Source organism: Megalopta genalis, chromosome 2, assembly GCF_051020955.1.
Source record: "Megalopta genalis isolate 19385.01 chromosome 2, iyMegGena1_principal, whole genome shotgun sequence".
In the NCBI taxonomy this organism is placed as follows: Eukaryota; Metazoa; Arthropoda; class Insecta; order Hymenoptera; family Halictidae; genus Megalopta; species Megalopta genalis.
Window position 1 is genome coordinate 28031441 of NC_135014.1, and position 21050 is coordinate 28052490.

Consider the following 21050-nt stretch of genomic DNA (forward strand, 5'->3'; position numbering starts at 1 on the left):
AAGATAGAAAGGGAGAGAGACAGAGAGAGAGAGAGTGCAAGAGAGAGAGACGGGGGCCAAGAGAGAGAGAGAGAGAGAGAGAGAGAGAGGCCAATAGAGAAAGAGAAAAATAGAAAAAAGACGAGAGAGAAAGAGAGAGAGAGGCCCAGAGAGAGAGGGAGAGAGAGAGAGAAAGAAAAAAAAGGGCGCGTCAGAGAGAGGTCAAGAGAGCGAAAGGGAGAAAAAGAATGAGAGAGAGAGATACCAAGATAGAGAGGCCAAAAGAGAGAAATGGCGAGACGACGATGTAGAAAGGGGGGGGGGGTGAGAGATGCACGAGCCACGCCGGACATAAATCGTGCCAATTAGAGCGGCGACCGGTAGTCACAAGTTCGGCGAGCGAGCTTCGTATATCGGCCGGCACCTCTCCTGTTCGGGGCGCACGTGAGAGAACACCGACGGACAAATGTCTCAAAGGCTCGCCGCCTATCGTAGATTTGTCTGCGGGACTTCCGCGGTATGTCCGAGAAAACGAGAATAAATTGGTCCGATCGGCGAACGACGCTCTCCGAGCCACCGAGCTTTCCAATTTCGAGAAACTCGAGTCCACGAAATTCGAGAAGGCCGCCGTCGAAAGCTCGCCCTTCGCGGGCTCTAACAAGCATTCAGCTTCTCCGGTGTTTCGAGACAATTTTTCCGAGACAGGCTTCGCTCGCGGATACCCGATTTTTCAGGATGATACATTACCCTAAATTCGAGTCGCTGTGCCAAAGTCTGCGGGAAGCAGACTCGATCATCGTCTTTTCGCATCGAACCATTTAGCAATCATAGCTCGCCGCTGAAAGATAATTGATCGACGCTTTACTTAACTTTCTAATCCGTCAGAAAACCAATAAAGCTTGCCAAAAGCGCATCGAACGAATTTTGCAAATAGAATTAGATTCGAAGTTACACTGAAATCGCAGCGCGAGATGAAACAACGTGAAGTAAGATAAGATAGAATGAAACGAAATAAAATGAAATCAGTAACACATAAATCGGATTTAAACGAGATATTATTAAATACAGCATCGACGCTTTATTTTCACCGATAACCAGTCCGCGGTGCATACTCCGCGCGTGTACGGCACGCGCAGATTTCTCGAATCTCGCGAGAGAACGTAAACGCATGAATTAACAAGCTCCAGCAACGTTCTCTTTTTAGTTCCGCGACGGAACGGTAATAAAATGAACAAGTAATATAACGAAAAATAAACGCACAAAATCGCCTGTCGGTCTGTTACCGTCACGCTAAAATCGTTCGTTCCGTGGAAGCCGTGTTCCGTCCCGCAAGATTGGAAACCGGTAAAAACCGCTGAATTAATCGGCGGGAACGGTCGCAAAAAGGAAAGAGAGAGAAAGAGAGAGAGAGAGACCCGACGCGCTCTTTGTTGCCGCGAAATATGTTGTCGTCATGCCGGTCGATCGGGACGGTTTCTTCTAATCAGGAATCGTTAACGATCCCGGCGATCTCCCGGCAAATTGAATCTTCGCGGCGAGCAACGAGAACGGTGCCGCGCGTAAAATAATTTCAAGCTCGTCGGAGCGTGTCGAAGCGTATTAACGAGCGTGACACTCGCGTGCCCTGTTCCCAGCGCCGCTTCGGGTGCCCCTTCTCTATCCGGTTGCAGGGAGAGACGGTCGTGGCGGTCGTGTCGGCTCGGAGGCGGTCGAATAAACGGGGACGTATCGAACGAAATTAATAGGTCGCATTATCGGGGATAATCGATGGAAATTCGTTAGCGCACAAGGCGGAGAGAGGACGTTGCCGATGCCGATCCCGATGCCGATGCCGATGCCGGTCGGGGTTTAATAAATGCGGGGGGACTCGGTTTAATGCGACCAACCAGTTCCCTGAACGAGGGGGGACGAAACGGAGGGTGGGGCAGAGGACGAAGAAGAGGACGACGAAGAAGACGACGACGACGACGACGACAGCCCTGCCGCGGCAGGTGCACGCTCCACGACTAATCTACATGCGTGGAATGCCGTTAAATTAAGGAGCTCGCATCCTTTACCCCCTCTCCGACCGATCCAACGTCTTCTCCTCTTCCCCTCCGCTCCTCTTCTCTCTCTCTTTCTCTCGAGCGCAATCCGACAATTAAACGGCCCCGACCGGCGAACGCACCGGCCCCTCGTTACTTTCCCATTATCAGATTCTAATATTTCTCGCGGCCGAAACCGCTCCCCCCTGGAACCCCTGCTACCCCCTCCTCCTCATCCTTTGCCGATCGCTCGACCGTTCTCCGGGCTTTGTCGTTCTACTTCCCCCCTCACCTCTTTTCGTCTTCCTTTTGCCTCGAGAGGCGCTCTTTCATCCAGGGGATGGAAACTGTTGCGTCGAGGTTAAATGTTAAAAATATTTATATTGTTCGACTAGAGAGAGATATTGAATTGAAATATTAAGAATATTTAAATTATATTAACCCTCTGCGCTCTCAGAGTGGCGACTCCGAGGCGCCACTGAAAATTGGTGAACTATTTGTCAGAATCGTTCCAAAGAGCATCGGACTCTTTTGTATTATATTTTCTAAAAACTGTTAAAACTGTATTGTACTTCGGAATAACAGAGTTCATTGTTAGTAAATTTAACACAGAATTAAACCTCCGAGTCCCTAGACACCACGACACCCGTGCGCCCCAAGCCCGATGTTTAATCGTTCGATGATGCGATCTATCGTCGAGCATAAATAGCCGGTGGACGGCGATTCGAGTAGCCAGAAACCGCGCGCGAAATATCTTCCGTCGACTTTTTCGCGTTCTTTCTGTTTCAACAGCGGTTCCTTATCTATCGAGAGCGAACGAGCTCCCCAGTAAACCAGAGCTGGCCTAAAGTTTAATTAGCCGCCGCCTGATGCGATCTTCCGGCGAACAAATAGCCGGGGGACCGCGCGCAGTTTCTGCAACCGGGCTAATAAACCAGTGTAATTACTTTCTAGCAATAAATAGAACCCTAGATAGCGTCGCGCGACGTTGTTACACCCCCCACGAATCTGGGAAGGAAACGATGGCGGCCGATAAGAGGGCCGGGTGAGCGCTGCGCGAACGAAGGCTCTAGGTGGCCATTCTGTGAAACAATTAAGGGGGCGACACCCACCACGAGGCATTAAGAAATCGCGCCGGAGTTTCGGGATTCTCTTCTATAACTGCCGAATAAAAGGTTTACTCCTCCTAAGGGAATATAAACGCGAGTCTCGCCTTGGTTTCTCGATCTTTTCGAGCGTAGAAGTCGTACAAAATGGCGGAAATGTTGACCATATTATATTATTATATATAATAATATTATATAATAATATAATTATATTATTATATATAATAACATTATATAATAATATATTTATATTACTATATATAATTTCGGAATATAAACGCGAGTTTCACGCCTTTGTTTTTCACTCTTTCCGAGCGTAAAAGTCGCGGAAATATTGGCCATATTATATTATTTTATATAATAATATTATATAATAGTATAATTATATTATTATATATAATAATATAATTATATTATTATATACATATAATGGCGGAATATAAACGCGAGTTTCGCCTTTGTTTTTCACTCTTTTCGAGCGTAAAAGTCATAGAAAATGGCGGAAATATTGGCCATATTATATTATTTTATATAATAATATTATATAATAGTACAATTATATTGTTATATAGAATAATATTGTACAATAATATAATTATATTATTATATATAATGTCGGAATATAAACGCGAGTTTTGCCTTTGTTATTCACTCTTTTCGAGCGTAAAAATCGTACAAAATGGCGGAAATATTTCTAGAGATACCAGAAACCTCTTCACGTATTAAAAAAAAATTTTCTCGACTTATAAACTAGAAACTATTATCAGAAACGCGCCACACGGTTTTTCGAAAATTTAAATAATCCTAGAAATGGCCGCCTTTCGAAAATGAAACAGCTGTTTCTATAAATATCCCGAAAGAACAACTTCAAATTCTTCTGAGAAATTAAATAATCAACGTATATAAGAAAATCGTACGCTACATTGTAAAATACTTTGCACAGAATATCTGCACAAAATTTTAATTAATATCATATATTAATGCAACTTTTCTTCCCGTTAAAGTCAGGTTATTTGCGTAATACCGCTTCGACGTAACATTTTACGCGGCCGAAACTTCGCTATGAAAATTAATGGTAAAAACATCGGTGTTTCGTAATCGTTGGGCCCGCTCTCGATTCATTTTTCATAGGAGAAGTGCACCGGGAGCGAGCTGCCCGGCGTTTCTCGGAAATGAGTCGAGCTTATGGGAAAAAAAGCGGTGCTAGGACGAACGAGGACTCCCCTCCGCGAATAAATTACGCGGCACAGAGGCGGAAAGTCACGCGATCCGGACCTTAAGGTCCTTAAACCTTTCGCGTGGCACCGGGGACACGCACGCGCGATTAAGATCGACAGGAAACGGCCAGCGTGCGGTGTGTGGGACACACGATTTCCCTGAACGGACCCGGCCGGCGGCCGCTTCTCTTCTCCCCTTTGTGCCGCGGCAGCTCGTTTCCCTAAAATTTCGCCGGCCATTGTGCTCGCCATTGTCGCCGATTCCGCGGATTATGGGGTTCGACGCACGCCCTGGTTTCGCACGGAGAAACTCCGTGGGGCGACCTTTCTCTACCGCCCGCGTTTCACACCTCGCGCCGGAAGTTTACGCAAGCTTGCGGCTTTTTCGTGCCGCAGAGCGTCGACGCCCGAAACTCGGCTCCGCTTCGCTCGTCGCGAACTTTCGGTGTCGCCGGCAATTGGATTTCCAGAGTGCAGTATTGTCTCCCTTACTGACGCTCAGATTGTTCACTGAAATGGATAATTTGGGAAGAGGAGATACTTTTTTTTACGGAGGAGATACGTTTTTATAATTGTGGACAACTTATAACTGTAAAAATAAATCGCGAGGCTCGAATAATCGTAGTCTCCTCTTTCCAAATAGTCTATTTTTGTGGTCAATCTGAGCGTCAGTTATTTTGTGCCACGATTCGAAGGCAATTCGGAGGCCACGTGACACGATTCGAAGGCAATTCGTAGGCCACTTGACACGATTCGAAGGCAATTCGGAGGCCACGTGACACGATTCGAAGGCAATTCGGAGGCCACGTGCCACGACTCAAAGGCAATTCGAAGGCAATTCGAAGATAATTTGAAGGCAATTCGAAGGCAATTCGAAGATAATTCAAAGGCAATTCGAAGGCAATTCAAAGGCAATTCGGAGGTAATTCGAAGGCCACATGCTACGACTCAAAGACAATTCGAATACAATTCGGAGGCAATTTGGAGGCCACTTGCTACGATTTGACGACAATTCGGAGGCCACTTGACACGATTCGAAGACAATTCGGAGGCCACTTGACACGCGTCAATGAGAGAGACATTACTGTGTTTCGACGATCGTCTCGCGATAAGAGATAAGGACAAGAGATAAGAGATAAGGACTGAAGAGTAATAAATAATAATAAAGAATAATAAAAGCGAACACGATCGACAGTAATTCGCATCAGCGTACGACTAATTTTACAATCTCCGAATAACAATGCTGAATAATCAATAATTGTTGTTCGAACGAGGGTTGAAACGGCGTCGAAATAAAGCAAAATCCCTCGAAGGGCCGGATATAAAGCGAAATAATAGCCGAGAAGACGGATACAAGGAGCATCCGTGGTTTCCATTAGCATGCAAAACGGCCGATATTTCAGCGTCGAGTCGAGCGGAACGTTAAACTGCAACGGCTATTAGGATATCCAGCGTGAAATTTGCGAGGCTCGCGTTAAATCGAATGTTTCCGTTTCGAATGCGCGCGCGCGCGCGGGGGTCGGCGCGTTTAAATAATCCCGTCCGATTCGTATAAAATCCGGCGGGGCCCCATCCTCGTATTTCACCGTTCCATAAACCGTCTTTCTCGGCCGGCGGAATCGGTCCCGCATAAACCTAAACAGTTTCGCGGCACAGCAGCCGCAGCCGCAGCCGCAGCAGCAGCAGCCGCCTGGCCGAGGCGCTATAAAGTCGGGCTTCGCCTCTCTCGTATGAGTTACGGAACGATGCCCGTCGCGCACGCGATACTTTTTCCGTCGCGGTTTGCTCGAACGATTCCCTAGGGCACCGCCGCGCCCAGCTTCTCTACCTAGGATTATCTGGTGTTTATTACCTCGGCGCGTCGGGTGGCCGCGCGACCGACGCGAAAGAGGAGAGCGGAAGAGGAACGAGCCGGGACGGGCCCCGGAGCGATACCGAGGGCCCCCCTTCCCCCTCCAGACTTTCCCGGGGACAATAAATTCCGCGAGTCTACGAGCTGCTCGAACTTGGCCGCGTTCGCTTGTCCGGAAAACCCCGGGACAGCCTCGATCGTAACCAACGACCATTATTATTTACTGCCGCCGTCGAATATCCGCGGTCCCTAAAACCCGCGCGGCGCATCGTCCACCGGTACTAAAAGACTTTCTGAGAACTCGGCGACAGAGAGCGAGCCACAGGCGACGTTCACTTCCGGTCCAGTTTTCTTCCGGGAGGGTTGGTGCGTCGTTTGAAGGATTTTCGAAGGATTTTTAAAATAAGTATCGCGTGTCGCGAAGGCTCGTAAAAAAGGCGAATCGCTGATTCTGGGTTCGGTATTGTTAGATAAGCTAATGTGACCAGTATTGTCATCTAAGCGTGAGTGTAGTATTTATAGTTTAATAAAGGCGAACTTTGACAAAGAAAATAAGACGTTTTACGCTAATCAATTGACAACTTTTGCTATACCTGTTACATAGGCAGTCTTTGCACTCGAAGCCATTTTAATTGTAAATCTGAGACAATTTTTCTGACTTATAGCATGTATTTCCATTTTATGCGACAAAGCGCATTTTATGCACATGAAATTGAGTCTTGCGATTCGTACAACGGTTACACTATTAACAATACTTTTAATTTAAACTCTGACAATATTAAAATTATCTTGGAATATGATACAACGTTTTCAACGGTCCCCCGGGATCACCACTCGAGCGCGAAGGGTTAAAACCGCGATTGCTCTTACCTGTATGCCATCAATTATCAATTTTAAATTATCATTTATATTATTTTATTTGATATGAAATTATCAATTACTATTCAACGGGAAAATCGCTATAATCCGTTGTTCTAAAGCCGTTGCCTATCACGAACCCGCGATCGTCTCTGAACACGATTAAGTCTCCCTAATGTCTCCCTAATTGACGCTCAGATTGTGCACAAAATGGACAATTTCGGGAGAGGAGTTACGATTATTCGATGCTTGCGGCTCGTTTTTATAGTTATTGACAATTCTATAACTATAAAAATGAACCGTAAAGTTCGAATAATCGAATCTCCTCTTTCTAAATTGTCCAAATTTTTATGGATAATCTGAGCGTCAATTAGAGAGACATTACTGTACAGTGCACAAAAATGGACAATTTGGGAAGAGGAGTTACTATTATTCAGTGCTTGCAGCTCATTTTTATACTTATTGACAATTCTATAACTATAAGAATGAATCGTAAAGCTCGAATAATCGAATCTCCTCTTCCCAAATTGTCCATTTTTACGGACAATCCGAGCGACAATTAGAGAGACATTACCGTACCGTCTGATCACCGGGAGAGGATGCGTCGGAAGGTAAAATCGAGGCGATCGGCCGAAACGAAACGGTGATCGGTTTAGCAAAAACCGGCGCGCGGATAGATTGGAGAAACGCGGATGATCGATGATGCGTAGACGGATGATGCGTGCGTGCGAACGGCTTCGCTCGTATTTCAGCGGATTTAATTATGCAGTTTGTTTGGACAGACAGCTTCCTGTCAGCCGGCGAATCGACGGAACAGAAGCCGCGCGGCGGCTTCGCGGCCGCGGAACCGGGCACGTTGCTCGTCGACGGCGACGACGACCCGTGTGTAACCGATTGTTTGCTTGTGCTTCCAGAGGCGGAAAGTTCATCACTGTGGGCGACAGAATTAGGTTGCCCGACGACGTGACGATGGGCTATATTATCGAGTACCTACTGAAGAAGCAGCTGACGGTCGTCGAGCAGTTCCATTCCCATCTGGAGCCGATGAAGTTTCTCAACAAGGACACGTTCGCCGAACAGGTCGGTAAACGACGACGATCTTTCTCTCTTTCGCAATCTATCGAACGACACCTGCACCACCGTGCTCCGATGTCACGCGACATCGTTCCGTTTTTTCCGCCGTTTCATCGGAGCCGATGAAACGATTGCCGCGCCAATTTTTGCTGCCCAGCTGAATCGACCGGGGTTTTAGCCAGGTTCGATCGTCCCGCGATAAGATCCACGTGGATTTCCACGTGGAAAGTACATATTATACATGTATATACGTATATACGCACGTTTGAACGGTGTTTAGAAAAATCGATGTCCAAGAATATTTCAGGGGAGCTGGTGAACGGCGGCTGGCTCTTAACGGTCAATGATCCGATCGAACTCGGCTAACGACCGAGCGCTGCGTGTAAACGAGCCTCGACTATTTTTTTGTTCAAATAATAATTTCAGTCGAACGCGCGAATATTCTACTGTTGGGTTATTATTGGGAATTAGAGGCAATTAATCGGGGATCATTGGAAATTAGTTGGAAATTAATTGAACATTAATTGGAATTTATATATATATATATATATATATATATATATATATATATATATATATATATGGAAATTATTAGTATTATAAGGTTTTATGTCAAGGTTATATTAATTAATTGGAAGCTATTGGAAATTATATATATGGAAATTATTATTATAAGGTTATGTCAAGGTTATATTAATTAATTGGAAGCTATTGAAAATTATATATATCTAATTGGATATTATCGCAAATTAATTGGAAGCTATTGGAAATTGGTTGAAAATTAATTGGGAAATTATATATATGGAAATTATTATTATAAGGTTATGTCAAGGTTATATTAATTAATTGGAAGCTATTGAAAATTAATAGAAGATTATCGCAAATTAATTGGAAGCTATTGGAAAGTCATTGAAAATTAATTGGGAAATTATATATATAGAAATTATTATTATTATAAGGTTACGTCAAGGTTATATTAATGAATCGGAAGCTATTGGAAATTAATCGAAAGTTATATACATGGAAATTATTATTATAACGTTGACCTTGCCACAACCTCTCGCCAGAATCCGACGACATTTCCGCGAATCTTGTTCGAAATCCGGTGTCGTTCGTCTCGATCTCGCGGCGACTTGCTCCAATCTCGACCGTGTTCCGAGCGATGATTAATTGATCCGGTACGAGGGATTAAAAAAAATTATACCAAGAGGGGGCGGAGGTTACGCCGCGGAGTAGAGGGGGAGGGAGGGGTCGAATTAAGATCGTACGGGTCGCAGTGTGAAGTCTAATCGCGGGTAATAGAATAATCTCCGCGGTGATTCACCGGGCGGCTGCCTTTCCTTCACGGGACACAATGGCCATTATTTAATTCGTGCCGTTCGCGTCCGTTGTTCGGGAATTGCCGTCGGGCCCGACTGACTCATGAAGAAGACCAGGTGATCATTATTTTATACGGTCGCGTGATCCACCGGCCACCAGGTGCCGCCATTATCGCTCCATATCGTTAGATATATATCCTATCGCGTCGGAATTATTAATTAACAACGCGCTGTCTCGGCGATTCCATCTGCCGCTCCCGCGCACCCCTTCGCGATGGCATCGCATTTCCTTCGGCATCGAACGATCGTTTCGCTGTACGAATGGACGGAAAATTATGCTGGCGAAGTTGAAGCGTTGATGCGTCGGATAAATCGAAGGCGACAAGTTTAACGATATGGTTAAATTTTAGCGAATTTTAGAGCAAAAGACACTGGCATTTCGATTGCCACGTATATGTACTTGTATATTGCCAGAAATAATTTTTATCGTATATTATAAAAGATAAAATAAAAGATATATTATGTTAAAAAGTTATAATATAACTTATTATTGTATAGAGTTATAATATGATTTATTATTATATAAAGCTATAATATAACTTATTATTGTATAAAGTTATAATATAACTTATTATTGTATAAAGTTATAATATGACTTATTATTATATAAAGCTATAATATAACTTATTATTATATAAAGTTATAATATAACTTATTATTGTATAAAGTTATAATATGACTTATTATTATATAAAGCTATAATATAACTTATTATTATATAAAGTTATAATATAACTTATTATTGTATAAAGTTATAATATGACTTATTATTATATAAAGCTATAATATAACTTATTATTATATAAAGTTATAATATAACTTATTATTGTATAAAGTTATAATATGACTTATTATTATATAAAGCTATAATATAACTTATTATTATATAAAGTTATAATATAACTTATTATTGTATAAAGTTATAATATGATTTATTATTATATAAAGCTATAATATAACTTATTATTGTATAAAGTTATAATATAACTTATTATTGTATAAAGTTATAATATGACTTATTATTATATAAAGCTATAATATAACTTATTATTATATAAAGTTATAATATAACTTATTATTGTATAAAGTTATAATATGACTTATTATTATATAAAGCTATAATATAACTTATTATTATATAAAGTTATAATATAACTTATTATTGTATAAAGTTATAATATGATTTATTATTATATAAAGCTATAATATAACTTATTATTATATAAAGTTATAATATAATTTACTATTTTATATAAAGTTACAATATAACTTATTATTATATAAAGTTATAATATAACTTATTATTATATAAAGTTATAACATAACTTATTATTATATAAAGCTATAATATAACTTATTATTATTATTAAATTACATAACTATTAAAAAGTTACGAAGCTTCTTTCACGCTACGATACAAGCTCTAAAAAAAATGCGAAATCGATTAAATGTCGATCGACTCGTGTTGAATCGTGATCGAAGAGAGGTGCGCCAGAAGAATCCATTTAAAAAATGGCAGACGCGCGAGACGCTCCGGAAAGAGGTCGCTGATACTATTGCTAATGACGGCGGCAGATTAAAAACGAACCCTGTGACGGCGTGCCGAGATTAAATGCGCGCTAGCTCGAGGAGATAATTTGCAGGAGGAAAAGGGCGTGCGCGCAGGATCTCGGGCAGAAAATGAACAGCGCGCGGAGTCACGTCGGTATCGTAAGCCCGATCGGAGGCAATTTATCCTTAACATGTTGCCGGGCAATTATTTTCTCCGTTGTTCGGGGGCCCGATCGGACGAAGAGAGAAAACGGACACACAGACGTACACGGAATCAAGGGGACACGATATAAAATATACCGGCTGACGCGACTCGCGAAAGCGAAATTTTCCATCGGCCGAGAACGCGATCGTATCGCGAATAACGCTCGCTGAACAAATATTTTCGTTCCGGTCGTGGGCAGAACTTGATCGCGCGCGCGTTCGGCCTGTCTCGCGTTTCGCGCGAGCCGCGTGGGGAAGGACGTCTCGAAGAACGAAATATCTGCTCGCGTTCGCTCGATATATACGGTAATGTCTCCCTAACTGACGCTCAGATTGTGAACAAAAATTGACAATTTTGGAAGAGAAAAGAGCCTTGCATAACCTTGACATAATCTTGACAATTCGTAACTATAAAAATGAACCGAAAGGATCGAATAATCGTATCTCCTCTTCCCAAATTGTCCATTTTTGTGGACAATCTGAGCATCAGTTATTTTTTGACACGATTCGAAGGCAATTCGGAGACCACTTGACACGATTCGAAGGCAATTCGGAGACCACTTGACACGATTCGAAGGCAATTCGTAGGCCACTTGACACGATTCGAAGGCAATTCGAAGATAATTCGAAGATAGGCAATTCGAAGGCAATTCGAAGGCAATTCAGTCGACTACTACGACTACGACTCAAAGACAATTCGAATACAATTCAGAGGCAATTTGGAGGCCACTTGCTACGATTCGAAGGCAATTCGTAGGCCACTTGACACGATTCGAAGGCAATTCGAAAATAATTCGAAGACAATTCGAAGATAATTCGAAGGCAATTCGGAGGCAATTCGAAGGCAATTCGAAGATAATTCGAAGATAATTCGAAGGCAATTCGAAGGCAATTCGAAGGCTATTCAGTCGACTACTACGACTACGACTCAAAGACAATTCGAATACAATTCGGAGGCAATTTGGAGGCCACTTGCTACGATTCAAAGGCAATTCGTAGGCCACTTGACACGATTCGATGACAATTCGGTGGCCACAGACACGATTCGACGACAATTCGGAGGCCACGTGACACGATTCGAAGGCAATTCGGATGACATAAGCTTAACCGCGTAGCAATAAATTGCATAGGCGCAGCACAAGCACTCGAATCGTGCCGAACGCGTATTCGTTCGATCGTTATCGTCTCGCTCGAGATTCCCGTTTGCCTTCGAACTTTTCGTTTCGTTCGAACTGTTCTGATTACTTTTTCTCGTTTCAGGTCTCGTTCAGCTACTCGAAGGGTCCCAGGGACGAGTGGAACATCCTGGAGATCGACGGCTTCGACATGAAGGAGGATCCTAAACGGTGAGCGTTACGCGAATTCGTATCCTCTATTTTTCCTCTGCTCTGTTTTTCTATCTGTGCTGTCCTTTCGATGCTTTGTCGATTAGCAATTAGTTAATTAGTAATTACTAACCGGTAATCTGTACGAGATTTTAACAGCGTTGCTGCATCGATGCAAACGTTCACTTTCGTACTTTATTTCATCCAAATCGAAATTGGACGAAGCTTCTTTCGGTCGACGAAAAGATCGCTCGTTGTAAAACCGAGGTAAAAACTGAGGTAAGAAAACTGAGGTAGAAGCGTTAACGGAGTCTTGCTAATTTATACGTTTCCTGGCATTTTTCGGGGCGACGCGTGCCACGAATCGGTGTTGGACGTCGGTCGGTTAAAAGTTTTAATTTGATCGAATGATCGATGAACGCGATTAAAAGAATAAATCGTCGAAAAGTCGACGATTGAAAGGCTTTACTCGTTTATTAATTAAATCGACGATCGAGGGACAATTAATAATTTTTTTTTTCTTAATGAAATCGAATGTGATTCCGACTAACAGTTCAAAGAAATTTAATCATTAATTAATTCCAACGATTTTAACTGTGTAGATAAAGGTATCATAATGTAAATATAAAGGTTCAGGGGTTCGAGGGTTCAGGGGGCAAGAAATCATCTTCGCTTTAAGCGCACAATACCCGCAGTCTCTACGCGATTAAAGCTCTTGAGTAAACTCTTAAGTAAACATTTAAAACAAAAATTTAATTTAAAACAATATACAAGAAGAGGAAAGTCTCGAGAAAGATGCTGCAAAATTTCAATGTCCGAAAAAATGCTTAATCGTCGTAGAAATCTTTCGGTAGGGCTCGAAGCACGATTTCCATTTTCCTGATTGCGAGACGAGCGAGCACGATGCATCGGCCACGGTGCGGGATCTTCGTGGAAGAAGTCCGTGGACTTCCTCAATCCCACGGGACCCATCCGTCAGTTTTACAATCGGCCGTGGCCGCGGTATAAAAGGAGTAATTAGCGGCCGCACGTAACAGAATAACTTCTCCCTCCCGTCGTCCCCCGCTGTCCTCCCCGGCATGTTCTTCGTCAGGTTTCTCGTATCATTTTCCCGTTTCTTTGACCCGCTTCGTGTCTTCCCTCGCGCGGCGTTCCTCCGTAAACGCTTCAATTGCTTGTATAATTGGCCGAGCCGTGTGGCTAGACGATGATGCACACATAGACGGCGATTGCTGTAACGCGCGGAGAGAACCGACGGAAGAGCCACGGTGTCGGGAGGTAATAACGAACACCGCTTTAATCGTCTTTATTCTAATTACCGGTTGCGCACGCTCGCGCGACCCCTTTCCGAGAATTTTCTGTCCGCCGGCTGAACACCCCGGGAACATCTCCCTTTCCATTATTGTCTGTGAGCAAATTTTTCACGGAAATGTCATTTTTGGATTACGTTAATTTCGATCCACAGGTTCTACAGGCTTTCCCAAAATTATGGTGTCTCCTGGAAATGAGGGATTCCCGAGGTGATTTGAAGTAACTTTTTCCTTTGCGAAAATGCAATCCGCGGCTTCGTTTACGAGTTATTCGCGAAAAACAGTGGCCAATGAGAGGGCGAGCTCGACTGGCGCTAGGCGGAGCGGTCGGAGCCCAGTTCCGCCGATTGGCTAGGCCGCCTAGCGCTAGGCGAGCTCGCCTCTCATTGGTCGCTGTTTTTCGTTAATAACTCGTTAACGGCGCCTCGGAGAAAGTTTTTGTAAAGGAGAAAGTTACTTCGAATGACCTCGGGAACCCTTCATTTCCCGGAAATACCGCAATTTTGGGATACCCTGTATATTTTCAACTTTGGAAAATCATTCTCTTCTCTTAATCGTTTCGCATAGAAATGATCTGAAGATTTCAAAGAAAAGTCATTCCGGAGCTAATCGAAGTTCTATTAGCTCTAACTTTAGGACGCTCGTCATCCTCGACCTTTTATAGAAAAATTATGCGAACGTCGTAACAAGGGTCGGACCATCCTCCAACGAATTAAACGTTCGCGGAAAAATTCTACTTACAAATCGTGGCAATTTTATAAGGACGTGCTCGAGATGCAAAATCCACAGTCTCCAGAATCCATCGAGAAAGTTCGAATCCCGGTTGGTTCATTGGAAAAGATCCGCTCGCCAATCGTTCTGTCGCGATTCCACAGAGATAAGTGAAGTTTCTATGACTATCAACGAGGAAAAGTTGCTGGCCGCATCGTCACGGCGAAGTAGAAAGCTGCTTCTTCTTCGGGAATTATCGATGAGACTCTCCTTCGTTAAATATTTGAGCGTTGTTGCAGTTTTATGAGCGTCGGACTCTCTTCTCCGATGGAACACGTGACGGGAGTTCGGGATGTTGGTCGCCACGGAATTGCTTTTCCGCTATTGGCTCTTTCGGGATCGAATCCTCTTGGCGTTTTAGATGCCTCGGATTAGATGTAGCTCGTGCTCGCTTCGATTCTGTATCATCTATTTTATCGCGACAATAACCTTTTTTCTTGCTTCAATTTTCAATGTTTCGTCGGCTCTCGAACGTTCTGTCTTTCTAGCCGAATGTTCCAATGCTTTTACTGTTTTATTCTCGGGTACACAGTATTTTGGGTTTACGGTATTTCAACGTTACAGTATTAGTGTACCGAGACGTTGCGACATTTAGAAATTACGATATTTTACATTTCAGCTTTCCAACATTTCTATTTTTCAATATATCAGTGTTCAAATATTTCTATATTCCAACATTTCCAAGTTCCAACGTTCTACATTTCAGCATTCCAATATTTCAACATTATAGTATCTCAATGTTCCAAAAATTCCTACACTGTAACACTCCAACATTTCCAAGTTTCAACATACTACATTCAGCATTCCAATATTTCAACATTACAGTATCTCAATGTTCCAACATTCCTACACTGCAACATTCCAACATTTCCAAGTTTCAACATTCAACATCTCAGCATTTCAGTATTCCAACATTCCAGCATTTCTATATTTCAATATGTCGACGTTCAAACACTTCTACATTAAAATACTACAACATTAAAACATTCTACATTTCAGTATTCCAACATTTCTACATTTCAGTATATCGATGTTCACACATTTTTACATTTCCAAGTTCCAATATTCTACATTTCAGCATTCCAACGTTCCATCATTTCCAAGTTCCAAAATTCTACATTTCAGCTTTCCAATGTTCCAACATTCCAACATTTCCAAGTTCTAACAGTCTACATTTCAGCATTCCAACATTCCATCATTTCCAAGTTCTAACATTCTACATTTCAGCATTCCAACATTTCAACATTCCAATATTCCAGTATTTCTATATTCCAGAATGTCGACGTTCATTCTTTTCTACATTACAACATTACAACGTTAAAACATTCTACGTTTCAGCATTCCAACATTCCAACACTCCAACATTCCAGCATTTTTATATTTCAATATGTCTACATTACAACGCTTCAACGTTCAAACATTCTTACATTACACTATTTAAACGTTCTAATATTCCCACATTCTACTCCTATTTCAATGATCTCTATTCTTCCTCGTTCGTCTATCACTTCTCCTTATTTCTCTTCTCGCCTCTGAAGGACCTTGCCAGTCCCACGATTTAAGACTCCTCTGCACGACGCACGCACGCACAAATTCCTCGAACTAACGCCGCCACAAGCCACGTAATGCTAACGTAAAGTTTAAAGACGCCCCGAGGCTCGTTTGTGATCACGGTCGCGTCGATATTTTCTGATTACAGATTCAGGTCGATCCACTGCCATCTGTTCCCCCACGTGGCCAATTGTCCGCACAGATGATGAGCAGCCGTCCGAGCGAGCGTCGGCCGATGACGGGGAGACGAAGGAAACGGGGCCGACGATCGATCGATCCCGATCCACGAGGCGGCGGCCCCCTCGCCGTCCAGCCCCGCGTGATTCAGACGTTCTGCTGCGTCCCTCGCGTTTCGTTATTCCGTTCGCGGTCACGTTTTGTACATTGATTTTGTACAGCACACGGCAGCTCCGTGAACGTTTCGCGAGCGAATGCCGCGCGGGAGCTTCGCCGCGGTGTCCGTCTCGTTTCTCCCGTTTTCGTTTCGAACGAGACGCACGCGAGCCGCGGATCTAACCGATCCTGATCCTACGATCGATCCTGCCGTCTCGCGGATCACGGGGCAACAGGCTTTAATTCGTCGATTAAGATTGCACGGCGGTCCGCTTTCTCGTCCGCGCGCGCGCGGACCGTATTTATAGAGGACCAGTCGTTAGGGAAAAACTGCGGCGAAGGTTTTTTCCTTCCGCCGAGAGTTCAAGGTATATATATATACATACATTGCAGGGTATTCCAAAATTATGGCATCTCTAGGAAATGAGGGGTTCCCGAGGCGATTCGAAGCAACTTTCTCCTTTACAAGAATTTTCCCCGACGCACCGTTCACGAGTTATCAACGAATAAACAGCGACCAATGGGACGCGAGCTCGTCTGGCGCTGGGCGGTCCAGTCAACGAGCGCGCGCAGCCCAGTTCCGCTCATTGGCTCGGCCGTCTAACGCCGAGCGAGCTCGCATCTGATTGGTCATTGTTCTTTCGTTGATAAATCGTAAACGAAGCCTCGGAGAAAATTTTTCTAAAGGAAAAAGTTGCTTCGAATCGCCTCAGGAACCTCTCACTTCCCGGAAATGTCATAATTTCAGGACACCATGTATAATATACAGATTGTACATAGGGAGATAGAGCGGCCGGTATTTGTACATAACAGATTAGCCTAACGTTGTTCGAGCGCCGGGCGGTTTCGCTCGAAATCGAACGGAAAAAGCGGCGCGGAAACGTTTGTCCCGCTCGCTCGGAAAGAGAGAGAGAGAGAGAGAGAGAGAGAAGCGTCTCCCGAGCGTTCGACATTGTTGCAATATAATTTCCACGCGGAAGACATTCCCGGAGGACAGAATGTTTCCCCGGCGAGGGGAGAGAATGATCCGCGACGAAATTCGGCGCGAGCTTCGCGGTTCTTCGCGCGGCTCCGCGCGAGCACACGAGCGAACATTGATACACGGTGTCGCGATATGCAATTGTACCATAGAGATGCGAGGAACATTCGGCGACGGTCTCGCCGTGAATGATGTGAATTACCCTAAGCTAGTCTCTTTTGCGAGGAAGCCGTACAATGTGATATTTAACGAGTGCGAGTGGATTCGCGGTTCTGGTATTCGCGCGAGGAAAAAAAACAAGGAGATCGATGGAACTCGAGGTGAAATTTGTTCCGGCCTCTCGGCTGCGCGGCCGTTTCGCCGTCGAAACGGGGAAGAAGCGAACGCCGGAGAAACGTTTTCCCCGAAAACGTTCGTAATTCTATGCGTAACGAGGTTGACGAAGGGGGGACTCCGGGGGCAGCTGTGATTCTCTAATTCGATTTCCGATCCGTTTTTCTGCGAGCCACTCTGTCCGCGTTCCCCGTTTGTTCCCGTTCTCCGCGCTCTGTCGATCGAATCAGTGTGCAATATTGAAAGAAAGAGAGCGAGAGAGAGTGCGAGAAATAGTGCGAAAGAAAGAGAGAGAGAGAGAGAAGCGAAATTTGCTCGCGAGTTAGCGGCGAGCAGCCGAATTAATTGTTTGCTTTCCCGGCGATGGATCCCACGGGAACGGCTCGACACACACACGCGCGCGCACACACACACCTGTTGCGTGAAACGCCGGGAAAAACGAGCGAGAAAAAGGTGGATTTCGCCGAGTGGAATCGGCGAGACCAGCGATCTACGATTGTACGTTCTAACAATGATGTTTTATATAATATACGATATCCATATTACGGACGTGAGACGACTTCCGGCCGATTGTTCCCATTGTCCCGTGGAAAACCTACCAGTTTCCCGGCCGTTTGGAAAATTGCCGTCCTTTGTTCCTGTTCGAACAAGTGTGTCGAATTAACTCCTCCTGATTTCAGAAAATTATTTCAGCAGACGTCGAAGCAGCACGCAGTAATTTCTCCCTGATCGATGCTCGTAGATTGTACATTAAAATGGACGATCTGAGAAGAGGAGATACAATTGTTCGATTATTATTTTTATAGTTGATAAAGTGTATAAGTTGGTTTTTATAGTTATGGCTCGGTTTTATAGTTGTTGACGGAAAGAGGCGCAAGGCTCGAATAATTGTATCTTCTCTTTTCAAATTGTTCATTTTTCTGTGCATAATCTGAGAGTCAATTTAGGGAGAATTTGCTATATTTTCATTAATTTATTTACTCGAAGACTAGAAGATATGCATTATTTTTCTAATGATTTATTTTCTTCTAATTATATGCATTATTTTTCGAATGATTTAGTTTCTTCTAGTTATATACATTATTTTTCTAAGTATTTATTTTCTTCTAATTATATGCATTACTTTTCTAATTACTCATTCTCCTCTAATCATTTATATCATTTTTCTTATTATTTATTTTCTTCAAATTATATACATTACTTTTCTAATTACTCACTTTCTTCTAATCATTTATATTATTTTTCTTGTTACATTGTAAAGTGTTTCTTTACATTGTAAAGTGGTAATCTAGCTGTGTGTAAATCACCGATATTTGAATTTCAACGGAAATTTAAGCCCACTGCCTCCATCTACAACGACTCGAGAGAAACCGCGGTCGAAGTCGGTAAAGTTGTTCTCCTCGTTCGTCGTCATCGTTCTTCAACGCCTGGCGTCGTTGCTTTTTACCATTCTCTATCCAGATTTGATTTAACATAATTTTACGTCGATGAGAAACGATGTAAAATATTTTTAGAACCGCGAAAAGAAGCCGACGAAGAGAAGTATCGATCGAGTTTGCCGGCTGCTTGCCGTCCATCGGTCACGGAGAAACCAGAAGGTAAGTCGGGTCGCTGTAAAAATGTCACCAGACTCTCTCGTTGTCCCTAGGATCGGAATTTGTCCCTAGACAAATTGTCCCCAAAGCAATTTTCTTTCAGCCGTAATCGATGGCCTGAATTCATCGTACGGTACTCGCGTTTCAACGAGTATCGACAACTTTCGGTGACAGTGCGACGAGCTTGACGCAACCCTTACAAATGTACAACCCTTACAATTTTCCATGCTTTGGTTATTAATTTCACCGAGAATTCACTTTTATCGATTAATTGTTATAGGCAACGCAGTCGATTCGTTTGCAGGAAATGCCACGATAACTTTATCTAGTGTTTATTGACAATAAAATTAGTATTTTTTGTAATAAAATTTGTAATAAAATTCTAACGTATCTAGCAAATATTCGAAGCAACTAATAATTTATAAATAATGATAATAATAATTGCACAAACTTATAAAATGAAGATAACTATAATAAAATATGCGAAGTAAGTAATTAGTATTTATAGTAAATATTATATAATATTATATTATATTATATTATATTATATTATATTATATTATATTATATTATATTATATTATATTATATTATATTATATTATATTATATTATATTATATTATATTATATTATATTATATTATATTATATTATATTATATTATATTATATTATATTATATTATATTATATTATATTATATTATATTATATTATATTATATTATATTATATTATATTATATTATATTATATTATATTATATTATATTATATTATATTATATTATATTATATTATATTATATTATATTATATTATATTATATTATATTATATTACTATAGTAAATATTTATATTAGTATTTATAGTAAATAGCATAAATGGTACAGTAACAGTGGTACAAATATTTATAAATAAATAAATAAATAAATACTTCCAAATAAATTTCTAACGAACGTAGTAAATAGTAAAACGTCCGACGATTTTCCAAACGGTTTTTCACGGATTAAGCGCGGCAATTATCAAGATAACGCGTACGGTTATTTCGCGAACATAATTCCGGCGCGCACGATCTCGCCCGGAGGAAGCAAAATTCTGGTGGCAGCATGATCTCGTTAGGCACAAAACGCGGCCGGTGTCGTACCCGATGGTTCCCGTAACACGCGCCGTGTACGCGATTCCGCATGCGGGCTTCGGTGTACATTACCGTGATAGGTACACGGGCCCGGGCATATTTACTCGGGACTTCTCGCGAAAAATTTATTTCCCCCTCTCCTCGGCGGCCGCCGTCGAGTTATCCTCGCGCCGACTATCGGCAGTTATATCCGCCGCCGTTAGAACCCCCTCCCCTCGACCCACGCCAGCCTTGCATCGGAAGTGCATCTGCCGAGAGAGAGAGGCCTCGAAAACCGCGGTAAAAGGTGTTCCACGAATGCAATTTTTCGGAAATGCGAAGCCGGAGTAGGAGGACGCCGTTTCCGCCGTCAATATCGCGACCGAACTATTAATGCCCCTTCTGCATTATAGAATATCCCCCTCGACGTTATATTGCGAGTGATTTGGAATTTTGTTGACCCAGCTGCACGCGTGCATTTTTCGTTTTATTCCGGCTGAT

At 42.7% G+C, this 21050-nt stretch overlaps 1 protein-coding gene across 1 annotated transcript in view; it reads left to right on the plus strand.

The window, feature by feature from the left end:
- Positions 1–18395, plus strand: part of fng (Fringe glycosyltransferase) — a 127224-nt gene extending 108829 nt beyond the window's left edge. The window contains exons 7-9 of the mRNA XM_033486899.2: positions 7951–8116; positions 12505–12590; positions 16350–18395. Of these exons, the coding sequence (XP_033342790.1) occupies positions 7951–8116; positions 12505–12590; positions 16350–16407 (310 nt within the window). The 3' untranslated portion in view covers positions 16408–18395. The remainder of the gene's footprint in view (positions 1–7950; positions 8117–12504; positions 12591–16349) is intronic.
- Positions 18396–21050: the final 2655 nt, after the last annotated feature.